At 36.7% G+C, this 19034-nt stretch overlaps 1 protein-coding gene across 16 annotated transcripts in view; it reads left to right on the forward strand.

The window, feature by feature from the left end:
- Nucleotides 1–19034, forward strand: part of HDAC9 (histone deacetylase 9) — a 924856-nt gene that overhangs the window by 483683 nt on the left and 422139 nt on the right. For 12 of the 16 annotated variants that reach the window (XM_045062752.1, XM_045062760.1, XM_045062759.1 and 9 more), the window contains 2 exons: nucleotides 220–346; nucleotides 2638–2759. In XM_045062752.1, the coding sequence (XP_044918687.1) occupies nucleotides 220–346; nucleotides 2638–2759 (249 nt within the window). The remainder of the gene's footprint in view (nucleotides 1–219; nucleotides 347–2637; nucleotides 2760–19034) is intronic. The other 4 variants (XM_045062751.1, XM_045062761.1, XM_045062763.1 and 1 more) reach the window with 1 other exon arrangement.

Consider the following 19034-nt stretch of genomic DNA (forward strand, 5'->3'; position numbering starts at 1 on the left):
CATCCAAGGTCCTTTGAAAATTGGCAGTTTGAGCAGTAGTTACAAAACATTACCTATGCCATTTTCAAAAGCCTGTTTAGACTCTGGTTTCTTCTTTTAATAGGAAAGCTTCATATGCAGTGACCAGTGGTGTTACTTCTTAATTTTTGCTAAATACTTCAGAGATACAGAAGGACAAAGCCCCACATCAACATCTGTTTCTGTATGTGTGTGTTTCAGGGGCAGTGGCAAGTACAGAAGTAAAGCAGAAGCTTCAAGAATTCCTGTTGAGTAAATCAGCAACAAAAGACACTCCAACAAATGGAAAAAATCATTCCGTGAGCCGCCATCCCAAGCTCTGGTACACGTATGTTCAGTGTTTAATCTTTTTCCTTCCCAGGGGTCAAGAACACAGGTTCTTTGCTCCGCCAGCCTGGGCATTGGACTGGGGTCTGCCAGTTCTCAGTTCTGTGGCGGTGGACAAGCTCCTTGAATTCTCATCCTTCTCAGTGAGAAGGTCATGATAGTACCTGCCCTCTAGGGTTGCTAGAAAGGTCTTATGAAATAATACAGTCAAGTATGCAACAGAGAGCACTGCTTAATAAATGTTACAAGTATCATCTTGAGGGCAAGGAAGTAGATAATGTTTTTTGGTGAATGAGTAACAGAAATGTGGGGTGGGGCATAGAAATTAGTTCCTATTTTGCATTTTTCTATTCTCAGATGGTGCATCTGATATCTTTACAATAATTTCTGAAGATTTGGCAGGTTGAGACTTTATTTTACTTGGCTCGATAGAAGGTGGAGATCTGAGCTATTTTTAAAAGACCAGAAGCTTTTCGACTTTAAAAAAAAAAAAAAAAAAAGCAGGAAGACAAGGGAGGGAAGAGAAAGAGAACGGAGGCAAGGAAGTAAAGCGGAGTCTTCGTGACAAGTTTACCCCTGACCATCTGACTTCTTCTCTTGTCACACTGTGAGCTGAACACACTGACTTCTCTCACACACCAGCTGACAACATCAGACACTGCTGTTACGGATGCCCGGAACCGTGTTTCCCCAGGTCCAGTGAAGAGAATGATGGGATACACCGTTCTCCTCTCAGGAAAATAGAAACAATGTGGTGTTTTTAAAAATCAGGACAAACACTGATAAGCAAATGTTTGGATAATAGACAGTAGTTTCATTTCTCTCATTTTATATGTTTACTGAATGACCATCAGGTTTTAGACTTACACTTTTTTGATTCTTCAGCTCATCAAAGATAAGGGAATATATACTTGATTGCTCTATACTGAAACTGTAAGCATCCCAGGAGTTCTAGTTAAAGAGTTATTATACTTCTGTTTTATAAGTATCTGCCCTTCTCAGCATGCAAAAAAAAAAAAAAAAATGACTAAGGCAGATTCCAGAGTGCTGCATAAATACTTTTTAATGGTTTATGTAATTTCTATCAGGCATGTCAGTTGACTTGAGAAGCCAGTCCCTGAAGAAAATTTTCAGATGTTCAGTTAACATCACAGAGTATTTAGAAATAAACACCACTTTGTTACCTAAAATTACATACATAATTTCTAACTAATTCATATTCCTTGTAGGTTAAAGCTCATTTTAAGAAGAGGTAATACCTTTTTTAAGTGGGAAACAACTAACTAGAGGCAAACAGCATGTCAGCTGAAAGTTCTTCAGCTCTCCCCTTGGGTATATTAAATATTTACTTAGCAATCCTTTTTTGTGCTGACTTGAACTTCAGTAGGATCCAATGCCAGACACCATAAATCATTAATTTATGGAATCTGAATTTAATACTTTTTTTCCAGTTAAGGCTAGATGAAGTGTCCTTAAACAAGTTAATTTTTGAGAATGTGTGATTCAGATAAACAATACTGGTAGAATCACCACGCTGGTGATTCTGTTGGTTGTTTTCTTCACATATTATAGTTGTGGGTGTTCACAACTTGGTTCCCTGTTGGTTGTTTTCTTCACATATCATAGTTGTGGGTGTTCACGTCCACTGGATAATTGACTTTCAGTTCTGAAGACTCCTCCCCAGGAGTACAGCTCCACCTCTTTCACTATATTTATGTAGGGGAGAGGAAACATTTTTAAAAACTAGTTTCGTGTTGGGGAAATACGTGATTGCCAGCCTTTACCTTGGAAGTGCTGTTCAAGCCAGGGGATCTGTGACTGTGATAAAGGTAGTTTTGCTATGGTAGAAAAGCACCTTCTTGTACTTCTGTGTATTACCTAACAATTTTTGCAAATGAAGTCTCTTATATATGTTTACTTCTACTCTGGCTATTCTACCCTGTTGACTAAAAAGGATTTGGGTGGTGAATTTTCCGTAAGTGTGGCACCTAAGAGAAATCCACAGTGATCTCAGATGATCCAAACTTGGGCTCTCGGTGAATTCTCTGTTAGTGAGGCAAGGTCTGTACAAGTGAGTGACCGGACACACAGTGGTCATTCTTGGGGTTCCTGCAACATTCTGAAATGAACTGCTGAAATGAACGTGGTTCTGTGAGGCTGTGATTGCACACACTGGACAGAAAGAACATAAAGGCAGCTGAGACACGTGTACAGCATGTGCAACTCATTATTGCTGACCAACATGCAGGAAAAACTCCAGAGCAAATGGTGAAGTCTCTTTTTCTTTGGTAGGGCTGCCCACCACACGTCACTGGATCAAAGCTCTCCACCCCTGAGTGGAACATCTCCATCCTACAAATACACATTACCAGGAGCACAGGACACGAAGGATGATTTCCCCCTTCGAAAAACTGGTAAGTTGGTTTAGCAAGACTCCACTTGCTTTTCCATAATGTACCTGTAGTTTTGTTGGGCCATCCTCTAGAGGAAAGCTAAAGGATTTGCATCACAGCTCTTCTGCCCTCTCCACCCCTCCCCTTAGCACAAACACACATGTGCATGCAGACACGTACACCCCCGATTTCAACACCAGTTGATTCAGGATATAATCAAAGTAACTTTTCTAATTTAAAAGTTCACTGTATTTGGATTTTAAACAAATCCAACAAAGAGTGGAATTAGAAAACAAAGCCAACAAAGAGTAGAATTAAGGAAGATAAATATTCAATTTCTCCAAAAATTTAAATCTTCTCCACTAATGAGGACCTCTGTAATTTCCCCCATTTATCTAAATTTTCCTTTGGCCTCAGCCATTTACTGCAAAAATAGGAATAATAAACTTTCTTTTTCTTACACATTTTAGCACTTGTAAATTTTAATTGTTTTAAGTGGTGAAACAGATAAGACCAAGGCTACCTTCTGAGTAAGTGACTTGCCTAATGTCTCACAGATTACAGGAGAACTCAGAGTGATGCTTTGTACCTAATGATCTCATGTAATTATATAAAAATTTGCTTAGGGCAACTGAGACAATGAAGCTTCTATTTGGAGTTTAGTAAACCACCTTCTGGCTCTAAGGCTAGTATTTGTTTGCTCATCTTCTCCATTTTCAGACCCCTGATACATGAATATTTAATGTGTTGCATGCTCTTACCTCTGTAATAAATATATCTAAAGTTCAGGTAGATATAAGCATAAATACTATTGCTGTGCATTCTGTTCTAAATCTTATGTTTTCCAAGTACAGTTTTTTTTTTTAAGGAAAATAAGCAAATTTTAAAATCTTTGTATCTAGAACTATCTGAAAAGATATTCAGAGAAGATAGTTTGGTCCATTGTAGTTTACTCAGGTTTACTTAAGACTAGATCTATGTAGTTTGTATTTGAATCCTACAGAGCAAAAATGCTTTCTAATAATTATATTCATTTTCCCAAGCAATCATGAATAACAAAAATAGATATAGATTGTAAAACACACGCTAAAGCTATTGTCTGTCATAATTTACCTTAGCATAATGAAGATTTAAAAATAAAATCCATCATAAGTAGGAGCGTACTACCTACCTTCTTTTGTACCAGGCACTGGGGTAGGATGGTGAAGTATTGCAAACCAGTCTTTGCCTTCTTATTTTTATAGCCCAAGGAGTTTTGCATTTCTATTATAAGACAATAGGTATAATAAAATACTTCCAAGAAGTAAAATACCTCCAGAGGGCTATGCAAAGAGGAGAATAAGATTTATGTATTGCATTAGCATTTCACACTGTTATGTACAAATCAGATTGCCTTTCATGTAAATAAACTTGTCTGGGTTAAAAGGAAGAAAGCAAAGAATGAGCTTCCATGTATTTCTAAAACACAGAGTATAGTTTATGAAAATTGATCCATAAAGGACATGAGTTTTAGAATGTGCCGACTTTGATCTGCTGTCTTGACATTTAGTTGCACCAGTGGCTTATGTAGGAACTATTGACAGAGATTATGTGACTATTGCCCCAGGTCTCAGGGCAGTGACTGGCATTCAAGGGCCTGAGGAGTCACTAAAAGGAAAGAAAACATAAGTCCCCTTATGGCAGGAGGTTACTGATGAGTGATATAGTTACATTCATGGAGAAAGACTTCTACCCTGCTGTGCACACAGCCTTTGAATATATTCTTACCACTGGGAGACTGAAAACTGACTGCAGAGCTGACACTGACTTTGAAAAGAAGTGGCATTTGGAACCAGTAAAGCATCCAGAAAGAAAATCTGATCTTTTTCAATACTTAAGAACAAGTACTGAAAACCCATACTCTGTGTCCCAGTTTCCATGAGAACAGTTTAGGATTTTTTTTTTTTTCTCTGTAAGGAATGACTAGCGAGCTGTTAATTTATTCTTGTAAAAAATCTCAGTCCACAACAGAATTCAAAGAGAAACGCTGTCCACTATATACGTTACAAAATTTTATTCAGATCTGCACTAATAGAAAAGGCATTTTCTGTGTCTGTGTGATACATAGTAGTAGTGAAAAGATCCAGCCCTTGTCTTTGCTCATGTTCTATTTTCTGTATCAGCCTAATATTTTAAGGTTATTCCCTTTGTAAAATTGAAAATCTGATATTAATGAAGCGTCAGGCCATTGATTTATAAAACTGAACTCTTCAAGCATTGTACCAAGGAAGTTCTTTTGAACAGCCATTAATACCTTTATATCTGCATAGGGGTTTCAAAATATTTCTTAATTCAATTCCCATCATCTAAGAGAAGGACGATATAATTAAATACAGATATTTTGTACACATTATCTAAAGTACTTAAGAGATATCCTTCATTAATTACAAATAGGCAGAACAGAACTCTTCTTACTTTTATCAATATGGTCCATTTGATATACTTCCAGTCCACTGAGAAAGTTTAGACATATATTTGCACTAAGTAGAAGAGCACTGAAATGCATGCAGTCAAGTGATGATTTTTATTGCAGCGTTTCTTGTGTGTTTATCACTTAATAGCTATTACAAAAAAGTAAAACATTATAATAATTACAATTAAAGATACATAATGATTGGGGAAGCGAAGATATTTTTTGCATTAAGCTACCTTGTATAAAATGAAATCTGGAGCAGTGGCATCGATGACATAGTGTAAATACCAGGACAGCTGTAACAGAGTCAGCTTTTCCTACTGGGGCCTTATTATCACCCTCTGTGGTCTACTTGAATTTCACTGAACTCAATCTTAGAATTAAAAGAAGTTATTAAATGAGTGGATTCTCTTTGGATCCATCTGCACATAGTACTGAATACTTCCAATTTCTTTTTAATCTACATCAGGACTGAATTGCCAGTATGCATTAGCAAGATTTAAGGGAGTAGAGCTGGAACCAGAATAAGAAAAGTTGTAATGATCTTAAAATGATTAAAGTGGCCCCAGGGGTGTCTCCCTTAAGCAGTGAGCACAGTTTGGAACCTCTCTTGACCTCCTAGGACCCAGCCAGCCAGTGATAACCTAGGAACAGTCAATCAAAGAGGTCTCATTTGTCTGCAGAAATCTGACCTTTGTCATGCAAAGTGGACCTTTACTTCCTTCCCCTTAGGAGGATCAGGGTTGCGCCTAGCTTTTAGGAAACATCAGAATAATACAAAATCAGTGGCTCTAATCAGGCCCATTCCTAATTCATTTTTCTTTTAAATGTAGGAATTGAGATTCTTTTGCTCCTTTCACAGTGCACATTGAAGGATTTCATAATTAGTTGTGAAGTTGAGAATGAAATCATTGTTTTCAATTTTTATATTTATCACCCACACTTAAAATTAGCACTTCCTTTTAGAATTACCTTCTGTGATTCTTTTTGTTCCGCAACACAAAGATTTGTTGATACTGAAATTTGTACTACATTATTGAACTTTTTGTTTTGGCGCCAAATTATATTATACTGTGGTAGGTGACCTTTTATCCCCCTAATACAGTATATTTCTAGACTGATAACAAACTATAAAATAAAGGAAGCAGCTAGGTCCAGGCACTTTTGAAATAATGCATATTTTTCCCAAAGATACTGCATATGTGCTGACTTTGAATTGACCTGCAGAACCATTTGAATTGGATTCTGTTCCAGTGAGTGTGTACATATGTTTCATAAAATGTTATGGTAAAAAGCTCTAGAGGTTTTATGCTCCATTATATTATTGGGGTCTTACCTAGTGAGCTTTGCCTTTCTTTGAATGTTACAGTCTTTCCATTTAATACTTTTAAACAAAGTGAACTGGCGGGCTAGATTAACCTCTTAAAGCATGCAAGCCATAGAAAGCTTGGCTCAGGCCAAGCCGACTGTTCCAGCCCCGCTGAAATATTCATCTTAAATGGTCAGCAACACTAGAGTCAGACTCTTATGGAAGAGGTCCAAACATAAGTTAAGGTTTTGGAAGGCCAGTGTCATTTTCCACACTGAGTAAATTGGAGAGAAGGCAGAGGTGAGACAGATAGCTTTATAAATCTCCCCCAGAATAACAGTTAGAAGTTATGTTCTGGTACCTTAGTGACCTATTCACGTTAGTATAATCCAGAATTAATACGAGGAGGGTTTTTTTAATCTTTTTTCTTTTTCTAAGATTTTATTTATTTATTAGAAAGAGAGAGAGAGAGAGAGCACTGAGCTGGGGGGAGAGAGAGAAGCAGATTGACCTCAAGCAAGGAGCCTGGGATCATGACGTGAGCTGAAAGCAGTCCCTTAACCCAGTGAGCCTCCCAGCACCGCCCCCCACCTTTACCTTGTGTTTTAAAATCTCTCTTTCTTCTTTCCTCTGTCTCTCTAATTCTGTGTTTTTCTCATGATACACAAACACGTGCTCACACGAACGCATGGGCATGCGCACATGTTTCTATACAGATAACATGAAAAGAACACTTACGCTTGTAAAAATATCACTCTGAATCTTATTCCAGACTAAAAAAAAAAACTGGAGGATTTTTACCTGTCTTAGTACTCTTAGTTCTACTGTTATAGTCACTCTTGCTTAAAATCATTAGAATAATCTTTTGGGGATAAAATTACACCAGTTTTCCCAGAATTAAGAAGCAATGTGGCACAGTAGCAACAGGCTTTGAATCCACCTACCAGTTTGAAGTCTGGATCCTCAGTCTTAGGAAATGTACTGAACCTCCTCAGCCTATGACTCAGTCATCTACAAAATGGGAATAATTATTGCATTTGGTTCATACAGTTGTTTTAAGAATTCGATGAAGTATTGCTGTAATGAGCTTAGGGTCATACCTAGGATTTAGGGAGTATGTAGTTAGTTGTATGTTTCTAGTTGAGAAGGAGTTCAGTTTCATTTCTTTTTATCAAGTTAAAACTCTATCTCTTATTGTTGTGGAAGGTCTTTAAGGTCTAACGTTCTGCCACATTTATTGATTAAACAAGTAACTGGGGAGAAAGTGACAAGCCTTCTTTTTAAGCTTTGTACAACATGCAGTACTAATGTCAACACTGGAATAAAGGGTTTTGTCAGTTTTCTATTTCTCTGGCATTTCAGAGCCAAATACTGTGTCCCAAAATAGCAGCAGACTTGTTTCTGTCATCTAACATAGGAGGAACACTAATTGATGCTTTGTGCTCACTGGGGCCAAACTGAGTTTTAATTTCTGCCCTTGACTTTATTTTTAAATTATGAGACTTTAATTTTTAGAATGGTTTTCGATTTACAGAAAAACTGAGCAGATAGTACAGGGCTTCCAGATCATTCTCCATCCACCCCCCACCCCCAGCCCAGTCTTTGCTCTTACTTATATCTTGCTTTAGTGTGGTACATTTGGTATACTCAATGAACCACTAGATACATTCTTATTAATGTAGTACATAATTTACATTAAAGTTGTTCTTAGTGTTACAAAGTTCTATAGATTTTGACACAAGAGTAATATCATGACATGTGTCCATCATTACAATATAATGCAATAGTTTTACTGCCCTAAAACTCCTTTCTGCCCCATCGATTGATCCCTCCCCCTGACCAACCCCTGTTAACCACTGGTATTTTACTGTCTCTATAGTCTTGCTTTCTGTACCATGTCATATAGTTTGAATCATATGGTATAATGTACGTAGCCTTCCAGACTGGCCTCCTTCACTTGACAATATGCATTTAAGATTCCTCCATGTCTTTTTGTGGCTTGGACGCTCACTCTTCCATTGCTAAGTAATAATTGTGTTGTTTAAAGGAACTACAGTGTGTTCATCCATTTACCTATTGAAAGACATCCTGGCTCCTTCCAAGTTTTACCAAGTATGGATAAGTCTACTGTAAACCTTCCCATGTATGTTTTATGTGGATGTAAGTATTGAACTCAGTTAGGTAAATTCATAGGACTGTGACAGCTAGATCTTATAGTAAGACTATGTTTAGTTCTGTAAGAAATTGCCAAACTGTCTTCCAAAGTAGCTGCACCATTATGCACACCCTCCAGCTGAGGATCAGGGTTCTTGTTGCTCCACATACTCACCAGCACTTAGTATTTTCAGTTTCAGTTTTTAGATTTTGAACATTCTAATGGGTATATGATAGTTTCCCATTTTGGTATTAATTTGTAATTACCTAGTATTCGTGTGTTATGTCTTTCTCCACCCCTTTACTTTTAATCTATTTGTGTCTTTATTTATTTATTTTTTTGAAGATTTTTATTTATTTGTTTGAGAGAGAAGAAAGAGTAAGCATGAGCCAGGGGAGGGGTTGAGGGAGAGAAGCAGGCTCCCTTCTCAGCAGAGAACCCGACTTGGGGCTCTATCCCAGGATCCTGCGATCATGACCCGAGCGGAAGGCAGACACTTAACCAACTAAGCCACCAGGTGCCTCTATCTGTGTCTTTTTTTTTTTTTTAAGATTTTATTTATTTATTTGACAGAGATCACAAGTAGGCAGAGAGAGACGGAGAAGCAGGCTCCCTGCTGAGCAGAGAGCCCAACGCAGGACTTGATCCCAGGACCCTGGGATCATGACCTGAGCCCAAGGCAGAGGCTTTAACCCACTGAGCCACCCAGGTGCCCTGTGTCTTTATTTTTAAAATAGTTTTCTTATAGGCAACATATAGTGGGTCTTTTTTTAAATCGACTCTGACAGTCTATTATAATTAGTGTATTGGACCATTCACATTTGAAGTGGTTATTGATATCGTTAGATTATTACCACCATGTGTGTGTAACTGTTTTCTAATCCTGTACTTACTCTTTATTATTATTTTTTTTTAATTTACCTTCATTTTGTAGCTTCTCTGTACTTAATTGACCATTATATGATTCCATGTTCTCTATCTTCTTAGTGTATCAATTGTACCTCTTTAAAAACTTTTATTTGGTGATTTCCTTAGAGCTTGAAATACATAATTGTGGCTAAGCTGCATCTGCTTTCAAATAACACTGCACCGTACATTCCCAATTCCTCCCTCCTATCCTTGCTGTCATTCATCTCATTTTTTTCTATAAGCAAAAATCACCCAATACATCGTTGATATTATTATTTTGAATAATCTACTAGATCAGTTAAAAATAAGAATAATAAAATATTTTATTTTTCTGTCATTATTCCTTCCCTTACATACATGGGAGTTTCTGACCTGTATCTTATCTTTCTTATCTTTTACTAGTTCCTGCAAGGCAGGTCTACTGGTAACAAATTCCCTTGGGTTTTGTTTGTCTGAGAAAGGTTTTATTTCTCCTTCATGTTGAAAAGATGATTTCACCTAATACAGGATTCTAAGTTGCTGGGGGTTTTTTCTTGCTTCGCTTTGCTACACAACACTTGGCTACACTCTGTCTGCTTGCAAGGTTTCTGACGAGAAATCTGATATAATCTTTATCCTTGTTACTCTTTAGGCAAGTTGCTTTCTAATAGCCTCTGGTTTCTCTGAAGATGGTCTTTTTGTCTTTGGTTTTCTGTAGTTTGAATATGATATGCCTAGGTGTTTAGCTTTTGATATTTATACTGCTTTATGTTCCCTGAGATTCCTATACCTGTGGATTTCAGCCATTGTTCCAATATTCTGTTCCTTTCTTTCTTGTTATTTTAGGATCCCCAGTACACATCTTTTGTAATTGTCCCAGAGTTCCAGGGTATTATGTTCTTTTTTTTTTTTTTCTTTACCTTTCAGCTTGGGAAGTTTCTATTGATGTGTCTTCAAGATCACTGATTCTTTCTTCAGTCACTTCCAGTCAACTGATGAGCCCATCACAGCACTCTTCATTCTGTGCTTTTGATTTCAAGAATTTCCTCTTCATTCTCTCTTAGAGTTTCCATCTCTCTGCTTCCATTTACCTTCTTAACATGCTGTCAGCTTTTTCCATGAGAGCCCTTAACATATTACTGATAGGTGTTTTAAGTTCTCTCTCTGATAATTCCAGAATCACCATATCTGAGGCTGGTCTGATGTTTGCTTTGTCGCTATTTAGAATGTGTTTTCTCTTACCTTTTAGCATGCTTTGCAATTTTCTGTTGAAAGCTGGATGTGGTATATTAGAAAATAGAAACTGAGTGGTGAGGATTTTGGTGTGAGATCTTATGTTAATCTAGCTGGAAGTGGGTTGCATTTAATGTTTACCCTAGCTGTAGCTGACAGAGGCTTCGTGTCTTCTAGTTGGTTTTATCTGTTCTCTTCCCCTTTCTTAGGATTACCCTTAAAAGTCTTCATAAATAGGCTGTCTTACAGCTTTTTCAGTTATAATCTATTGTTGTTATATTGGGACCCTATTGATATGGTGGTAAAATGTTGGGGAGCATCAGGGTTCTATATCTTATAATTAAATCTCATTTTTTAAAATTGCCCTGCCATCCCGGTCAGATAAAGTTCTGGTAAAATATTTTTAGGGCAAGTTTTTGTGAAGTAAAATCCTCTGGATGTATTTTTAAATTGTTACTTTTCCCTTGAGCGTGTTTCCAAAATGGTTACTTTTCTCCCCTCTTCCATCCCTACCCCAGGCCCTCATTTGTGTAGGAGGGAACTTTTCACTAATCTTCTCTTGAGAGAACCTGGTTGGATTCTTATAAGTAAAACCCATAAATGTGTAGGTCCTCGCTAAGATTGGACCCCTGAAGGTTTTAACTGTCAAGCAAGCTAGTCTATATCTATCTCCAGCAGTTTGTGCCTCCAGCAACTCATCAAAATTACATTTAGAGGTTCCTACCGGTTTGCTGGCTCCAGTGGGCTTCTGCTTCCAGTAAGCTGAGCTCAGCTGTGATTTTCTGTATTTTCCTGGCTCTCCAGATTTCAGGGTAGCACTCTGAGACCTCTATTCTCTGAAGGTTGTAAGAAAACCACTTTGATTTTTTACTTTGCTCAGCTTTTTTCTTGTGATGAGGATGGAAGTGAAGATTTCCAAACTCTTTACATGTTGGAGTTGATACCAGAAGTCAACCATTGACGTTTAAACCTGTAAAATATTAAAAAAAAATTTTTTTAGGGACGCCTGGGTGGCTCAGTTGGTTAAGCAGCTGCCTTCGGCTCAGGTCATGATCCCGGGGTCCTGGGATCGAGTCCCGCGTCGGGATCCTTGCTTGGCAGGGAGCCTGCTTCTCCCTCTGCCTCTGCCTGCCTCTCTGTCTGCCTGTGCGCACTCGCTCTCTCTCCCTCTGTCTCTGACAAATAAATAAATAAAATCTTAAAAAAAAAAAAAAATTTTTTTTAAACACAACTTTCCAACTTTTTGAGGTGACAGATTTATATTTAAGCAATATAATTCTTACCAATTAATTATAATAGATGTTCTAAAGATTAGCATAAATGCTTGACTGTCTTTCTCAGCTTGGTCATGACTAACAAATCCATGTGCTAAAAACTGTGACAGAATAGGCTGAAATAATTTTAAATCACATTTTGGAAGGAATCCAATACTTCGTGCTGATGTCTTTGCCTAATGATTTATTCTATGATATTTTATTCTATGCCCTCTTCTGTATGTCATATTTCTCTTCTCCTTAATTGGAAGCAACACCCTATTGATTTTGGTACATTGAAAATATATTTGATGAAACATTGGTTTGGGATGGTGTATAAACTAGTGTGTAAGCAAGATTCGAGAATTACAAGAATTTTTTTCTGTGTTTTTCTTATTTTCCTCATTATATCAAACTCTAAAGATTTGATAAGGTAAGAAAAACCAATCATGGCCCTCCAAAAGTTAGAGTCTAGTTCCCTTTTAAAACAGAATTTCATTTTCCACATAGGTAATTTTACTTTTTGAAAGAAGACTTTCTGATAGATTTAATCACTTTAATTATGAAAAGTTTGCTATTTTTTAAAAAAGATTTTATATATTTATTTGACACAGAAAGACACAGTGAGAAAGGGAACACAAACAGGGAGTAGAAAAGGGAGAAGCAGGCTTCCTACTGAGCAGGGAGCCTGATACAGGTTGGATCCCAGGACCCTGGTCATGACCTGAGCCAAAAGGCAGACGCTTAACTACTGAGCCATCCAGGTGCCCCTGAAGTTGGCTATTTTAAACTAGGTCATTGATTCTAAAATTCTCATTTTTTAAACAAACATGTTTATAATCTCAATGGTTCTAATGGATGATATTTTCATAGTTCAACCACCAGTGGTTTTTGCTTTTGCATGTTATTCTTAGTGATTGTGCATGCTACAGTTGATAAGTTACTGTGGCATTTACCTAAGAATTAAATGGTTTAGAATGATAAGATTTCTTGTCATATAGAAAAAATATAAATTTATATGTACTTTTATATAAAAATGACTTAAAAACACATATTAATGTTCCTAAGAATTATGTATTCAAAAGTTAGTTGCGATTAAGTTAGAATCAAGGAACAAAATGGTTTAAGTTTCACAATTCAATAAACAAGAAGCTGGTCTCACAGATTGTATGTGCAATATGGATGATAACTACTTTAGAGCCAAGAGCAAGTACCAATTGCAAATTGTGTGATAATTAAACAACCTTGTAAGAACTTTAAAAATCTAACTCACATTGTTTATTTGTGGGGGGAAACTACTATGAAAAAGCTGATATAGGCTAGAAAGACAAAGCATGGAAAGTAATCTTATAGTTTGGAGTTAGATCTGGCTGAGAATTCTAGGAAGGGGCTACCACGTAGAGCTATGTAGCCGTGGACAAGTTAAAAGGACTTCTCTGAGCCTCAGTTTTTTCAAGTGTCAAGTATGGAAGATAATTGCCTTGCAGAATTATGATAAGCCGTAAAGGTATTGTAGGAAAGTGCCCGATATATGGCAGTCTCTGTACATATTTCCTGTATGAGTGACTAGGAATAATGGTATGGCATTTGTGGTAGGAATTAGTAGTTGTAGCCAGATGGTATAATAATGCAAGACTTGGAATACCAAAAGGATTCTAGAACTATGGTCTTAACCTTGTCACTAATATACGGCCTTAAACACAGGACTTCATGATTTTGGATCTCAGATTTCTGAGGTAAAGGAAAGATTTGGAACAAATGATTCCTAAGATTGTGTACAAGTTTAAGAAGGAAATATCATGTTTCATGAAGAGTAATATAAAAAAAAATGTTAATAATTTGAAGACTATATAAATAAGAAATAAATGTTGGTGTTCTTGCAGAATTATGTCTCAAATTCATTATAATTAACTGTAACAAAGCCTAATGACATATTTTTCACTCCCCATAAAATGTTCAATTACAAAGAGGCAGGACATTTTAGATAAGATTGGAATGAGAAATTGGCAAAAAATAATAATTAAGATTTAAAAGCATTTAGCCATCTGTTGTATAATCATGAGAATGATTGAAAAAAGACTCCTAATTTGTAATATTCACAATTTTATAACTTGAAACACTGGGGGAAAGATTCCATGAAAATATATGCACTTATATATCTCTAGACATATCTAATGAAATAAATTAAGAGAGGACAGAAAGTAAGTGATGAGATGTTTGCAATTATATTTTCTTTAAGTTTTCAGCCACTCACAGGGTTACTTTGAAATGAAGGGGTCCTTTATGGCAAATAAATCTGGAAGAAACCATTATCTTTTTGCTCAAAAATCTTAGTATTAAGGCAGCTTTTAATAAGAGTTTATCCTGGTATGCTAGGCTTTTCATCAAATGACCTTAATTTACCTATTTAGAGTCACTTTATTTTTGTTTCCCCTTCTCTTCTTTGTTTAGAACCATTTGCTTTGGAGCTTGTTATTTTTATTTTTATCTCAAGATTTAAACATTCTTCACCACCTATCCATAAAAAAGATAAATTCAAAAGTCATTTTTTTAAAAACCTGCATTCTGGGGCGCCTAGGTGGCTCAGGGGGTTGAAGCCTCTGCCTTCAGCTCAGATCATGATCCCTGGGTCCTGCAATCAAGCCCTGCATCAGGCTCTCTGCTCAGCAGGGATCCTGCTTCCCTCCCCCACTCCGCCCCCTCTGCCTGCCTCTCTGCCTACTTGTGATCTCTGTCTGTCAAATAGATAAATAAAATCTTTAAAAAAAAAAAAAAACTGTATCTGGCTTTTTCCTTATCTGTATTCTCATATCACTATTATTTTTGCTATAAAAGCTGGCAATTGTATTTTAATTGTTAGATATCATATTTCATACTGACGTTTTTATCTTGTTCTTCCCAATTAGAGGGTACAAATGTCAAAGAGTGTGTTTATGAGGTATTCATTCCTTATCTGACAAACCACACTTGATGCGTGCCTCATATCTTAGTGGGTAGTAAAGAAATCAATATACATAAAAAAGGATTTTTGCCATTAATGAGCTCACAGTCTTCAGAGTAAGGTATATCTATAGGTTCCTGAAAGGGTGATTGAAAATTAGCTTACTTTAGTAGTTGGACCACCTTATTTCTTGAGGAACTATTATTTTACATTTCCAGATTGTGAACATTCTTCTTTTTTTTCCTAAAATTTTATTTATTTGACAGACAGAGATCACAAGTAGGCAGAGAGGCAGGCAGAGAGAGAGAGGGAAGCACTCCCTACTGAGCAGAGAGCCCGATGTGGTGCTCGATCCCAGGACCCTGAGATAATGACCTGTGCTGAAGGGCTTAACCCACTGAGCCACCCAAGTGCCCCCAGATTTTGAACATTCTTGAGTAAAAGCAAAGATCTAAACCCCCCAAAGAATACAGACAGAAGACACAGAAATACTAATTTTTTAGTTATAAGCAGTCAGCATATTTAATTGAAATTACCAATTTAATTTTATTATATATATTTTAAAGTAGATAACATGGAACAAGCTCTCAGCATTTGCTAGCCTGCTACAGTTGTATTTATGTGGTTCTTTGAAAATAATTGTGGGAAAATTCTGTATCTGTGTTGTCTAATTCACTAGCCATGAGGCAGGTGTAGCCACTTGAAATTAAACACAAATGTGGCTAGTATGCCTAATAAGGAGACAAGTTTTTTGAAAAATTTTAATAAATTTAAATTTCAATATCCACATGGAGCTAGCTATTTACCATCCCATACGACAGCACGAGTACAGATAAAGGCAGGCAGAAACACAGCCTGAGTGACATGGCAAAATCTCTCTGGTGTCCAAGGGAGACATCACTCATCAGTCACAGCAAACCCTTCCTTTTGAGTTTGGACACAGCCTTAGAAGAATTTTGAAATCACATCTCCCAAAGAGATACAGTCTGAATAGAATGAGACTTTTGGGGGACTCTTAATTTTTAAGTAGTAAGAAACTAATGCAAATTAGCTTAGTTTAAAAAAAAAAAAAAAGGAGGAGGAGGAGGGGATTTGGAGGGCTTCTTCTTTTTTTTTTTTTTTAAGATTTTATTTACTTATTAGAGAGATAGAGACCACAAGTAGGCAGAGCAGCAGGCAGAGGAAGAGGGAGAAGCAGGCTCTCTGCTGAGCAGGGAGCCTCATGTGGGGGCTCAATCCCAGGATTCTGGAATCATGACCTGAGCCAAAGGCAGCTGCTTAACCAACTGAGCCACCCAGGTGCCCCTGGAGGGCTTCTTTTAACTGAAAAAAAAAAATTTTTTTTTTTTTTTTTTGGTTTCCATGTGCTTAGATCTTAGTTCAATGTGATCACATGTTATTGTTAGAAGTATGAGCTCCGGGACGCCTGGGTGGCTCAGTTGGTTAAGCAGCTGCCTTCGGCTCAGGTCATGATCCCAGCGTCCTGGGATCGAGTCCCGCATCAGGCTCCTTGCTCAGCAGGGAGTCTGCTTCTCCCTCTGCCTCTGCCTGCCATTCTGTCTGCCTGTGTTCACGCGCGCTCTCTCTCACAAATAAATTAAAAAAAAAAAAAAAAGAAGTATGAGCTCCTATACTAGTGCTGCTGGACGTTACATATGGTAATGCTCTCTCCAAATGGTGACAGGGATAACCCAGGAGAGCCCTAGACCTGCCTTTTAATTGCTTAACAAAAATAGGAAAACCAGGCACTTTCTACCAAACAGTTCTGATAAATTCCCAGGATTAATTCAGTTGAATAGCTTAGATCATGTACCAACCCTGAAAGCATCCCTCTTCCAGAGAGATGGATTACTTCGGTGGGGAGACTGCCTCACAGGCTTACCCTGAACGTTTGAATGGAATTTATAGCTGCTCTCTAAATGGCCCAGATAGAGAATGAAATTGTGACCAGCATTCATCCTTCTAAAAGACAGTTCTGATTCTATTAGCACTCTCTCTCTCCCTCTCTCTCTTTTTAGTATCATGTCATCTGCAGATGCACTCCTTCCTTACCAATTATGATGCCTTTTATTTCTTTTTCTTGTCTGATCACTGTGGCTAGGACTTCCAGTACTATGTTGAATAGAAAGGTTAAAGCAGACATCCTTGTCTGGTTTCTGACCTGAGAGGTCTCAGTTTTTCACGTTAAGTATGATTTTAGCTGTGGGTTTTTCATATATGGCCTTTATTATGTTGAAATATGTTCCCTCTGTGTGTAGTTTGTTGAGAATTTTTATCCTGAATGGATGTCGTACTTTGTCAAATGCTTTTTCTGCAACTATTGAGATGATCATATGGTTCTTATCCTTTCTCTTATTAATATGATGTGTCACATTGATTGATTTGCAAATATTGAACCACCCTTGCATCCCTGGAATAAATCCCACTTTATCATAATGATTTCTAATGCATTGTTGGATTCAGTTTGCTAATACTTTGTTAAGATTTTTACATCCATGTTCATCAGAGATAATGGCCTACAGATTTCTTTTTTTTTTTTTTTTGGTAGTTGATTTCAGGGTAATTCAGGCCTCATAGATTGAATTTGGAAACTTTCTTTGCTCTTTTATTTATTTGGAAGAGTTTAAGAAGAGTAGGTATTAACTCTTCTTTAAATGTTTGGCAGAATTCACCAGGAAGCCATCTGGTCCTGGGTTGTGGTTTGTTGGGGGCTTTTTGATTACTGGTTAACTTTCATTACTAGTAATTAGTGTTTTAAAATTTTCTACTTCTTCCTGATTCAGTTTTGGGATGTAGTATGTTTCTAGGAATTTATCCATTTCTTCTAGATTGTCCAATTTGTTGGCATATAATTTTTCATACATTTTATTATAACCCTCTGTATTTCTGTGGTATCACTTGTTATTTCTCCTCCATTTCTGATTTTACTTATTTGAGTCTTCTCTCTTTTTTTCTTGATGAAAGGATTAGCAAATTTGTTGATCTTTTCCATGAACCAGTTCCTTGTTTCATTGATCTGATCCTATTAAATCTCTTGTTCAAAATATTACGTGATTGTCAGACATGCCCTGGAACTTTCTTCAGTGGTCTCTTCAGGTCAGAATTTCCTATTCATTTCAAAAGTAACCTCAAGCACTACAATTTGTAGGACCCTTTTCCAATTCCTCTTTCTTCTGAAGTAGTGATGCTGAAATCTTTATAATTCAGCTCCCTTAATTTTCCTTTGTTACCTATGTTATTTCCATGTAAACACCTCTCTTTGTAATAATGAAATTTACTCAGTGGCAGGATTTGTGTTGTATATTTTTTTGGTCTCAACAATAGAGATCACAGTATTTTTCTGTGGTACATCAGAGTTTTTCAAAATTTTTTTAGCCATGACCTACTGCACAGTGTGGAAAACACACACATCCTAAAAACAAATAAAAATTCACAATAATTTTATCATGTATAATAGTTTCTTTACTATTCTATTTATTTTATTTTAAAATGCTGGTTACACCACAATAGATTGATTTCATGTCCCCCATTTTGCAAAATATTACGGAAGATGATCCTGCAAGGTTTATGAAATGAATTTTTGCCAGAGAAATGCACTGAGAACTTTGGGATATAAATCATTTTTGGAATACAGACTGTCATATCAAGAGGAGAATGATGATTAATTACATGAAGATGATGTTTACCGCCTTCAGACATTGTGTTGCTCCATAGTAAAACACTGATCAACAAGAGAACAACAAATTCCCTTGCTGTGATAGTTGGTAAGGGATAAGTGGGTAACTTATGGATTTTGAGATTACTACTGGCAGGAATAACTTATACAGGTTTAATAAATATGCTTATTACATAATGATTTTGAGGAGAATGTTAACAGCTGTTAGATTTATGTGAAAGTAATAGATAACACTATGTGCAAGATACGATTTTAAGCATTTTCTTTATATACCTTAATGGTTCTATGCAGTCACCCTTGAAATGCATCTCCTTGTTTTTCAGTAGTTTTCTAGACAAGGGAACAGTCCCAGAAAGGTCAGTAATTTTCCTCACTTCTCTTTTTATTTA

The sequence above is a fragment of the Mustela putorius genome, unplaced genomic scaffold (genome assembly GCF_011764305.1).
Source record: "Mustela putorius furo isolate JIRA1106 unplaced genomic scaffold, ASM1176430v1.1 tig00003845_pilon_pilon_pilon, whole genome shotgun sequence".
In the NCBI taxonomy this organism is placed as follows: Eukaryota; Metazoa; Chordata; class Mammalia; order Carnivora; family Mustelidae; genus Mustela; species Mustela putorius.